The 12,059-nt window shown below is 40.3% G+C and overlaps 1 protein-coding gene across 2 annotated transcripts in view; it reads right to left on the bottom strand.

Annotated features, from left to right (window-relative positions):
- NPEPPS (aminopeptidase puromycin sensitive) overlaps nt 1–8,053 on the bottom strand; it is an 89,353-nt gene extending 81,300 nt beyond the window's left edge. Inside the window, exon 1 of one of the 2 annotated variants that reach the window (XM_079134722.1) lies at nt 7,665–8,053. In XM_079134722.1, coding sequence (XP_078990848.1) covers nt 7,665–7,925 — 261 coding nt within the window. In that variant the 5' untranslated portion in view covers nt 7,926–8,053. The remainder of the gene's footprint in view (nt 1–7,664) is intronic. The other variant, XM_079134721.1, reaches the window with a different exon arrangement.
- Nucleotides 8,054–12,059: the final 4,006 nt, after the last annotated feature.

The raw sequence follows: 12,059 nt of genomic DNA, 5'->3' as shown, positions 1-12,059 counted from the left end.
AACAGAGTAACAATGGTTTGGTTACTGGTCTTAATCCTTATCTAGGCAACCACATTGTCATCTATCAACTTCTACAATGAATTTTAATGGTAACCAAGCAGTTAATCTACCAATGTCCAGATACCTTTACAACATTACATTTGCCAAATTACAACTGGCACACTACTACTGAAACCATTCTGAGAAGAAAGTTTTAAAAATGTCTGTGTACTTTGGCAGAGCTTGGTGGCACACTCCTGTACTCCCAGTAGTGAGGAAGGCTGAGGAGGTAGGATTCGGAGTTTAAAGTCAGCTTCAGCAAAAAGGAAGATGCTAAGCAATTCCATGAGACCCTGTTTCTTATTAAAATACAAAATAGGGGTAGAGATGTGGTTCAGTGGTTGTGTCCCTGAGTTCAATCCCTGATAACTACCTACCCCCTGCCCAAAAAAAAAAATGAGTACTTTAGAAAGGCGCAGAGCACAACATTCAATTACAAGGGCATTCCAATTCCTCTTATGCTTAGGAAAAAACCTACCTGTTTATACTAATGAATTAAACTGTTACTTAATAGCTATTAATTTTTTTCCAGGATACTGACATTTTTGGAAGAGTGGGAGGGAAGAGTCAAAAGACAAAAATACTTAAAAACAGAACTCAACTTGAATTTTAAGTTAGTGTATTATACCCAGATTGGAGATGCACTGATTTAAAATGCTAACCAAAAAAGGGATAATCTATGCAAAGTGCTTGTGTTAGCACTTACGGATACATAGGAATCACTTAATAGATGTTAGTAACACAGACAGATTAAATATGTTCTCATATCATGTAACAGCATTCACTTAACAGTTTATAAAGTACCTGATCAGAATAATATAAAAACTAGAATGGATATTGGCATGTATGTACTACCCAAGGAAAGTAATTTTAAAAATCCATGTGGAAGCCAAGGTACAGTGGCACACACTTGTAATCCCAGCAACTCAAGAGGCTGAGCTAGTTTCCAGGCCAGCCTCAGCAACTCAGCAAAACCCTGTCTCAAAATAAAAAATAAAAAGGACTACTGATGTGGCTCAGTGATTGAGCGCCCCTGGGTTCAATCCCTGGTTTAAATTAAAAAAAAAAAAAAAAAAAAAAATCCACATGGACATAAGTTTATGTGCTCAGTGGTTAAGCACCATTGAGTTCAATCCCTGGTACCAAAATAAATAAATAACAGGTAATAATTGAAGTGAATCATAGCATTAAAATCTTCAGTTTCCAAGTTTTAAAATAGAAATAAAATATTATAGTTGGCATATAAACTGCATTGATAACAAGCTCATTTTCAATTATTCCATCTGATACTATTAATGCTACTATATCCTTTGTTTCAACCCCAAGGTTAAGTAACTTTGTCTCCTATACAGAATATACTTCAACTGAAGCACATACTAAGTATGACTATACTAAAGTGTGACCCTTGGTAATAATTTCACAATGGAAGTTTCCTATGAGCTAGGGAGGCAGCAATCTGAGACAAATTTTCCTTAATGAGCCTTTACTAGTGCAGGCCATTTAGCCCATCTCGTAGAGTGTCTGCCTCTCATGCTGGAGGCCTGGGTTCGAGTCCCCAGCACTCTGGGATTGTGGAAATAACAAATAAATGAGCCTTTACTACAATCACTATAGTAAAGTAAGACTCAAGAGGTTTTTGTTTTTATTGTTGGGTTTTGTTTTGTTTTCTGATTGCCAAAGTCCAAAGATAATAAAATCTCCAGCCAGAAACAGTGGCACAGCAATTTAGGAGGCTGAGGCAGGAGGATCAAAAGTTGAAGGCCAGCCTGGGCAATTTAGTGAGAAAAAGATTTTAAAAGGGCTGGGAATGAGCCAGGTGCGGTGGCCCATGCCTGTAATCCCAGCAGCTCGGGAGGCTAAAACAGGAGGATTGCTAGTTCAAAGCTAGCCTCGGCAAGGTGAGGTGCTAAGCAAATCAGTGAGACCCTGTCTCTAAATAAAATACAAACTAGGACTGGAGATGTGGCTCAGTGGTAAAGTGCCCTTGAGTTCAATCCCCGATACAAAAAAAAACAAAAAACAGTGGTGGGAGGGGTAGCTGGGGATGGATGTAGCTAAGTGAGAGAGCACCCCTGGGTCAATCCCCAGTACCACAAAAAAAAAAAAAAAAAAAGAGAGAGAGAGAGAGAGAAAAAAATCTCCAAAGTGACAATTCCAAATACCAATCAGTAGAAAGCCTGAGTCACCTTGCCTAATTTAAGTAATTGCACTGTTAAAATTTGGTAGTAACTATTGCCTTGGTAGAATAGTGCTATAATTTCAGTAAGAAGCAAATAATAGGTAAACTCAAATTGAGCCAAGTTTTCTAACAAAAGTGACATTAAAAAGAATAAACAGAAGGTCAAACAGAAGTAACACTAAAGGTAAATTTCTGAATCACACAGAATATTGGTATTCAGATTTTGTAGCTACTTACATATGCAATAAAGTTTAAAACTATACATAGAAATAATATGAACCTATCTTAAGATAGCAGTTATTTTTGAGGGTGGGAAGATATAGAAATGGGTTTTAGTGGTATTCGTGACATTTTATTTCCCCAAAAGCACAGTCTTAAGTAAATGGGGCAAAACATTGTATCTGGGTGGTAGATTACATTTCTGTATTTCTAAAATAGTTCCTTATTTAAAATAAAATTTTAAAGAGACTACAAATGAGTAAATAAAAAAAACCACATACTTATATGATGTTCAATATAAAAATCTCTAAAATCTGGAGAGCTCATCTTAGTTATCAACAAAATAGCTATCAGAAGGCTGAGTCCTTTGTCACTGACTCATGTACAGATTAGAATAAGATTTACTTTACAATTAGAATAGGCTCATTTATGTGGCAAAGTTCAGAGAAGCTTCATAGATAATTTACTACACAAGACCACATTTATCCAGGTTGTATTAGACAATATCAATTATCCAGAACCAGGAAGTTAAAAAAAAAAAAAAAAAAAAAAAAGCCTGGATACAAAGCCAGAATAGAAGATACAAAGTCCATACAATAAAGCTCATATCCTTTACCCAGAATTCATCAAACTCTCTTGGAAACATTTTTAAACTCAAACGAGTTTGTTTATCTGGTTACATAGACCTCTTCAGCTCAAGTTCAGTAAAATAGAAGAAGGAATAATTATACAATAGGCAGTAACAGGTACAATAAGCAGCAAGAAGTAATAGCAGCAAGGAAAACAAAACAACTTTAAAGAACAGATATTATTAAACTAATAAATTATAATGCATAGTTTGAGGTAATTTTTAGAGTTTTATAATTTTATAATTTCTATAGTATTCTAGCACCAAAAATGGATGTTCAGAATGATGTCCAGTATTTAAAAAAATAAAGGAAAGAAAAATCAGAAACCAAGATTATGAAGAATTATAAGGCCAAAAAAGACAATATATTTTAGAACTATTTCCATCCAAATCAGTAATTTTATTTTATAATCTAAGAGTCTCAAAGGGTGGACTTAGGTTATCTGAAAAATTCACTACAGAATCCATTGCTAGATATTAAACAAAGCTTAACATATTAAACAGATTCTTATTCTTTTCTCACAGATACATTTCAAAAAACAGAATAGGCTAGGTGTATACCGCAGTGATAGAACACTTGCCTAGTATGTGAAAAGCCCTGTGTTAATTTTCAGTACTGGAAAAAAAGAGAGAGAGGAAGAAAGAAAGAGAGAGAGAGAGAGAAGGAAGGAAGGAAGGAAAGAGGGGGAGGGAGGGAAAGAGGAGGAAGAGAAAAACAAAAAATTTGAATAAATTCAATTTCTTATCACCAACCTTCCAAATTTAATTAATAGATTTTTTTTTTTAATTTAGGGATTCAAAAGCATTTACTCCACTACTAAGCTACACCATCAACCCCTCAAATTTAATTTAATACCATTTAGTGGTCTGACACAATACTAACAAATTATTAATTTTATCTTTTTTAAAGAAATAAAAAACTTCGCCAATGATTGCCTAGAAAACATACAAAATTTGGCCAGAAATTTCATAACACAGAGTTGACGATAACACTCATTTAGGTGCCAAGTTTTTAGTCTGCCAAACAAAACTCTCTTCTTAAGTACCAATTTAGTCATCCCCAACATGAATATTTTGATGATGGAGATCAGAGATTGACCACTATATCCTGATTTCTGGCCTTGATGGATTAAGTTAATTTCTCTGACACAGATAAAATATTTCCATAAGAGAAAATTCCATTACTGTACCAACCACTATAAATGTACCCAGGAATTACAGACATACTCATACATACCTGTAACCATTTTAACTAATGGCCATAAAAAGTGAGAATCAGAATTTAAAATATCGGGCTGGGACTGGGGCTCAAGGGTAGAGCATTTGCCTCGCATGTGCACTGTATACGGCACTGGGTTCGATTCTCAGCACCACATAAAAATAAATAAAGGTATTGTGTCCATTTACAACTAAAAACATTTTTTAAAAAAGGAATTTAAAATATCTACAAAAGTTCACTGCTCTCAAATAATATAAATTTAGGAAGGGGAGAGAAAATAAAATTAAATGAATTGCAGGTCTACAGAAATTACTGGTCAAAGTAGCCAGAAATTTCTCTTAAGCCTAGGAATCACAGATTTTCAAAACCTGCAGAATTAGACCACATTTGCCTATGGGAAAGACAAATTAATTTTCAAATTATTGCACACTAATTTTTTTCACCTTCTTGAGTCCACACCCCAGACCAGGTTAAAAATCCACTAAGTTTCTAATGTGTAACCTGTACAAATACTCTGGTCTTATCACAAAATTTTGCAACAAAAGCAACCAAGCAACTTACATACTTTGTGTAATATGATTCCAACTGTTAGAAAACTGACCTGATACCAGTTATAAATCTGGGTTTCTAGAAATAGGAATACTGTCAATAATTTAGATTTGCACCATAAGTTACCACCTAATGCCACAATTAAAAGTTTATTCAATTCAGGGATTTCAAAAACACTAATATATGCTTCTAGTTACATCTTACTAATATTAACTCCATTTTTACACTCTGAAATATATCAATAGGTACTTATAAAAAGTGCAATCGTTCTTTAATAAAACCTGTTAAATTCATTATCACACCATCTTTGTGTTGCCAGCTATCTTGAACAGCATTTTTTTTTTAATTTTTGAAGTTATGGTACCACGAAGATCCATTTATTTCCTTTTTTTTTAAATTTTTTTAGATGTTGATAGACCTTTATTTTATTCATTTACTTATATGCGGTGCTGAGAATCAAACTCAGTGCCTCACACATGCTAGGCAAATGTTATACCACTGAGCCACAACCCCAGCCCCCACATTTATTTCTTTTTTAAAATTTTTTAGTTGCATTTGAACACAATACCTTTATTTTATATATTTATTTTTATGTGGTGCTGAGGATCCAACCCAGTGCCTCTCATGTGCTAGGTGAGCACTCTACCACTGAGCTACAACCCCAGTCCCCATTTATTTCTTAATATCAAATTAACAAATCAACTGACATGGTGGCACAATCCTGTAATACCAGCACCTCAGAAGGCTGAGGCAGGAGGATGGCAAGTTCGAGGCCAGCCTGGATAACATAGCAAGACCCTATCTATAAAATTTTTTTTAAAAATTAACAAGTCCCTGCTAATACCTAAAATACTGCCAAATGCTTCCTTAACAACAAAAACCAGTCTTTCACACATTTCTCATCTCTAGAGAAATAGAAAGGGGGTAAGGAGAAGCAGGTCACTGCTTGTTGTTCCATCCACACATCAATAAAATTCACCTCTTAATGAATAATTATTTTAAAATCTATACTATTTTCTCCTAACAGTATTTTCCTAAGTATGTATACCTTCCAAAATTATAAACCCACTATGCCAACTAATGGAATAAAAAACAAATTACAGGCTCTGGGCATAGCTCAATGATAGAGCGCTTGCCCAGTATAAGCCAGGCCCTAGGTCCCATCCCTAGCACAGCAAAAAAAGAAGGAATGAAAAAAAAAAAAAAAATTGAAGAAGAAAAAGAAACAGAAACAAATTACTTTTTAAAAGTTAGTCTTTTCACACACATAAAGCGAACTCATCCATGGTCAGGTCCCTCTGCGGAAGGTTTGCCAAGTCACAAGACACACTACTGTTTACAATCCCTCCCATCTGCCCCCTGCCAATATATATCAAACACTCTAGTCACTTGGCTTAAACCAGTCTCCCAAATAGCCCTCTCAAATCCTAATTTAGACCAAGATGCACTCATTCTGATTCATATTCTTAATGGAAAAATTTTAAATCATCTGACTTTCACAGAGATAAACAGTGCCTTTTAATGCAGCCGAACACTAGAACCCTCAGCCTTTCAAAAACCAGAGCCCCACATCTAATAGCACACCTTTAAATTCTGTGCTTGTAGACATATTTTCAATGTGAGTATCCTGCCCACTTGGCTTTTAAAGACGACTGCCAACTTTCAATTCATTCCAATACTAGTTCAACATTTCTTTTATTTCATTGCTACACACACCCTGTTATTTCAGGTTGAGGCCTACTGATTCCACCACCATCCACCCCCTCTTGGTGGAAAAGAAATGAAACATATTTACCACCATCCTTTTACAAATAGCTATTAAACATCTACCACTTTTTATTGCAGACTTCATATAACACATCATGTAACATGGTATCTATCATAAATGTCTATTGTTCAGAACCTTTTGTAGGGCATCTATATCAATGGTCTCCAAACTCAAACAATAGTTCAGATAATGCTGCGGGAGGAGGGAGGGGAATATGATTCACCAAAAACTGCAATGAAGAGTAATGGAATATTTTCACCAGTGGTATGCTGAAACTAAGAGTTTCTTTTAGAGGAAGGTACTGCTAAGCAACCATCACTGTAGCAATAAATCCACCGGGCTCAAAGGTTGCAAAGCAAGGAAAATAGAAGGAAACGAGGAGAGGGGGTCCTCCCGCAGCCTCTCTAGAGGTTAGGAGAGAACAAAGTCACTGCTGCACTGTCACTTGAGGGGAAGGGGGAGGGGGCGGATCATCTTGGAAACCCAGCCCCTTGGGCTGGAGCAGGCGGGGAGAACTCAGCGAGGCTGCCTGGGATTAACATTCTCGTTCCACTCTCTCCCCCCTTCTAGAAGCTCCCCTCCTCGCTCCAGCGCAGCGGCTGGCGTCCCAGATGACCGCCCCTTCTAATCTATTCCCCATAGGGTGTAGGGACAACCAAAGAAAAGAACTGAGTCAGGAGGCTGAGCTGAGCGGGGACTCCCACGACCCCTCCCGCCTCCCCAAGCCCCTTCAGCCTCTTTCAGAGCACTACCAAGCCCGGAAGGGTTGGTGTGGGGGTGCCCCACACAGGTGTGCTCGCCCGGGAGGGGCGCACCGGCCAGGCCGCCCGCTCCCGCGGGCTCCCGCAGCGCGGCCCCGGCCCCAGCCCAGCAGGGCAGAGCACGCCGACCCTGGCGCCCTGCGGCCGCCCAAAGGGGCGCGCCCGCGCCAGAGTAGCCTCCCAACCCCAGTCCCGGGGCGCCGAGGCCCACCCGCCCTCCGGTCGGGCCCCTAGTCCAGACCGCGGGCGCGGCCTAACTGCTGGCCCGGCAGCTCGCCCCCGGCGCCCAAGGGTCGCCGTACCTGGGCGGCGGCCTCCAGCTTGCCCTCGAAGGTGAAGTCCAGCAAGTCGGGCTTGAGGCAAAGGCTGTAGTTGATGGGGGAGACATCGGCGGGCAGCCGCTCGAAGGGCCTCTTCTCCGGCATCGCGGCGAGGCCCAGGCTGTGGAGGCGGCGGCGGCGGCGAGAGGAGCGGCTGAGGAGGAGAAGGAGGAGGGGAGGAGGCGGAGGGCCGAGGAAGAGCAGGCGGCGAGCGAGGGAGGGGGCGGCGGCTGCCAGCCACATCCACCGAGCGCGGGCGACCGCCTGAGGAGAGCCACCGGGGGAGCCTGGGGGGCGGGGGAGAGATCCAGCCGGAGAGCCAGGGGCCGGCAGGGCGGCAGTGCGGGCGGGCAGGCGGGCGGGCGGGCTGGCTGCCTACGGGGAAGGGGGCGGAGGGGAGGGAAGGGGAGGAGGGCCCGCAAGGAGGGAGGGAGGAAGGGAGGGAGGGAGGTGGCAGCGGCAGCTGCGTGCGCGGTCCCGCCAGTCGGGCGCGCCCCCGCGGGTGCACGCGCGCTGGGGCAGGGGGCGGGGCGGCGAGGGCGCGGCTGGTGGGGCGGGAGAGCGAGGAGGCTACTGCAGGCGCTGCACCTGTCAGCGCCTGTAAGGAGAGGGGGCGGCCTGATCGCCGGAAGCAGCCGGGAAGGGCTTCAGAAGCCAAGGGGAACGTGTGAGGGGCCCCTGGGCTGCCTTGGGAAATTGGCTCCTACGCGTTTGGTCAGTTTAGACAGGGTAACATGCTAAAATATCAGTTCAGAGCAAAGCCCCAGACTGGATTCTACCTCCGCATCAGCAGGGAGCCCTGATCTGGGGCTCTTTGGCTCTAATTTCTTTAATTTTATTTTAGGTAGCAAGTTCAAGGAAAAAATTTTTGTCAGTAAACCTTTAATAATCCAGGTTACTTCGGCTAATGAGATTTGAACCTTCGAAAGAGTAGTTTCAAAAATTAAGAAGATTGTTTTCATAATTTAAAATGTTTTAGGCCGGGCATGGTGGCACACGCCTGTAATCCCAGCTACTCCGGATCACAAATTCAATACGAGCCTCGGCAATTTAACGAGGCCCTGTCTCAAAATAAAAAGGGTTAGGATGTTAGCTTGGTGGTAGAGCACCCTGGGTTCAATTCCCACTAACACACAAGGTTTTGCCTTTTCTTAATTTTTTATTTTCGTTTCTGCCTTTTTAAACTAACAGACCCTTCACCAGCTGTGGCCTGTTTAATGGTGAAGTAGCTGTGGCTCCCTCCATTCTGTACATACCTCATAAAATGAGATATGTACATTTAAAAATGTCAAGGACAGCGGGACTTGGTGGCTCAGGCCGTAATCCCAGTAGGTCGGGAGACTGAGGCAGGAGGAGCCTGAGTTCAAGGTCAGCCTCAGCAATTTAGGGAGGCCGTAAACAACTCAGTGATACACTGTCTCTAAATAAAATATGAAAAAGAGGGAAGGGGGCTCGGTAATTAACCGCCCCTGGGTTCAATCCTGGGTGCCGAAAAAAAAAAAAGGTCAAAGGCAAAAAGATTTATAAATAAAACCATATTCCTATAGAAATTTTTCAGGTAAAACTAAAACTCAGCGCAGAATGTTGTATTAGATCAGTGCTGTCCAACAGAAACATACTGTAAACCACTAGATAGAATTAAAATTTCTAATAGCCACATCATATGAAAGTAAAAAAGGAAGGCTGGGGCTGTAACTCAGGGGTAGAATACTTGCCTAGCGTGTGTGAAGCACTGAGTTCAATTCTCAGCACCACATAGAAATAAAGATCCATCAACAACTAAAAAAAAAATAATAATAATTAAAAATAAATAAAAAAGAAATGGGTGAAATTAAAACATCTTGTTTAACCCAAAATATTTTACTTATTTTACTTATTTTATTTTTATGTGGTGCTGAGGATTGAGCCCAGTGCCTCACACATGCTGGGCAAATGCTCTACCACTGAGCCACAACCCCAGCCTTCATTGTGTGTTTTATATTTATAAATTCTGACTAGCCAAATTTCAAATGCTCAATAGTCACTGTGGCTAGTGGCTTTTGTATTGGGCAGCATTGTTCTGGACACTCAGTTTACCCTATTATCCTCTGAATCCTATGTGCTTTTTAGAAGGGCAGACTAGAAAACTGCAATCCTTGTTACATGGATGCATTTCTAAGACTACTTCAATCATAGAAATACTCATAATACATAATATATATAATAATTAACTACAATTGACTATTGAGTGCTTCCTAAACACTTTTCACATATTAGTTCATTCAATCTTCTCAAAAACTCTGTGAAGTGGACACCATTCTGTTTACAGATGCAGAAACAGGCACACAGAAATTCAAGAACTTGTGCTGGGCATGGTGGCTTACATCTGTAATCCCAGCAGCTCAGGAGACTGAGGCAGGAGGATTGTTGAATTCAAAGTCAGCTTCAACAATTTAGAGAAGCCCTAAGCAATTCAGCAAGACCCTGTCTCTAAATAAAATATAAAATAGGGCTGGGGATGTGACTCAGTGATTAAATGTCCCTGGGTTCAAACCCTGGCACCAAAATTTTAAAAAGAAATTCAATCACTTGCCCAAGAACACACAGCTAAAAAAGAATTTTTAAAAATAAAAATACAGCTAATAATTGGGACCCAAATCCTTGACAGTTTTGCAGCAGCTTCCATATCTTTCTAACACTATAGTTTTGTTTTATTTGAATCCTTCTGTATCCCAGCTTTTCAAAATGTTATTTCTGGGCTGGGATTGTGGCTTATTGGTAAAGCACTTGCCTAGCATGTGTGAGGTACTAGGTTTAAATCTCAGCACTGCATATAAATAAAATAAAGATCTCTTGACAACTGAAGAAAAAAAGTTTTTAAAGCGTTATTTTCATTATGCAAAAAACCTCAAGGTTCCCTGTTGTCTGCTAAAGCAAATTTGATTTATAATGTTTTAAGGTCGTCCATGAACTGTCCTTACCATTTTCCCAGGCTTGGTTGTTTGTTTGTTTGTTTGTTTGTTTTTCTGATCTTTTAACATAAATTCTCCAGTTTTAACAAGCTAATCTGTTTCCTGATTGACCCTTACAACTTGCTCATTCTCTCTTCTCTACCATTGCTCACACATTATTGCTGGAATGAACTCTTCATCTTTTTTGGCAAACCCATGCCCCTCCCTTCCTTTAAACACCTTTTCCGGAAAGTCCTCATTGACTAACTCCACCCAAATCTAACCCCTTTCCCATCAGCTTACAAGTACTGTTTTTCCCTGACTTAGTACTCATTCTTTTGTTCTGTAACTGCACTTTAAATTTGTTTTTTATATGTATCTTTGCAAGATGTACTACTAGCAAGAGTTTACTTTCTTACTTTTTTTTTTTTTTTTTTTTTTTTTTTGGTACTGGGTATTAAACTCAAGAGCACTCGACCACTAAGTCACATCCCCAGCCCTATTTTGTATTTTATTTAGAGACAGGGTCTTAATGAGTTGCTTAGCACCTTACTTTTGCTGAGGCTGGCTTTGAACTCCTTTCTCAGCCTCCGGAGTCACTGAGATTATAGGCATGTGTGAATGTGCCCGGCCTTTCTTACTATTCTTTTTTTTTAAGAACTTGCTTCCTAATCCTTTTATTACTTTCAGTACTGGCCATACACACAGTACATCTCAATTGCTATTGAACTGACTAACCAGTTGACTAAGAGGAAATATTTTATGCAGCCTGTAGCCTTTCCTTTATGTGTGCCCCACAGAGAAAATTTGCGGACCTGAAACCAAAGGCAACCTTCTTTATAAAAATCACAGATAAGATTACAAACAAAAACAATAGGGCATAGACTTCATGTCAACAGTAATTGTGATCCTGCTAAGAAAGGGAAACGGCTTACTTGGCCCTGTCCCAGGTCCCATGATCAAGGAGACCTAAATGCAGCAAATCAAGGATGAACCCAGACCTACTACCTACAACTTGGGGTAGGGGAGTGGAACATAAACATACAATTCCCTTAAATATGATTGGATGCTCTATGCAGGCTTCTCTGAAATAACTGAAATGAAGAACTCAAGGGACCTCAGAAATTAATTCCCCTCCATGTCCTTCAGAAGGAGTAGGGAAGCCAGTAATATCTCAAAGTCATTAGCTCTACTTCTAACAGATTTCTAGGCTTCTGTTTACTAAGGCCCTAAAAATCTGCAAGTGAAAAATCTGTGGAAGTTCAAAATTTTCAATAAAAAATTAAGAAAGCAGACTGGGAATATATAACTCAGGAGTATAGCACTTGCCTGGCATGCATAAGGTCCTGGGTTCAATCGCCAGCACCAAAAAAAAATGTTTTATTTATTATTAATGTCAGAATGGTCTTCTTAGCAGGAATAGTGAAGGGTTGGCATAAAGGATCTA

This window comes from Sciurus vulgaris (assembly GCF_902686455.1).
Source record: "Sciurus vulgaris genome assembly, chromosome: 3".
In the NCBI taxonomy this organism is placed as follows: Eukaryota; Metazoa; Chordata; class Mammalia; order Rodentia; family Sciuridae; genus Sciurus; species Sciurus vulgaris.
Note: the sequence above shows the minus strand (reverse complement) of the source record. Positions and strands in the feature narration are given on the sequence as shown.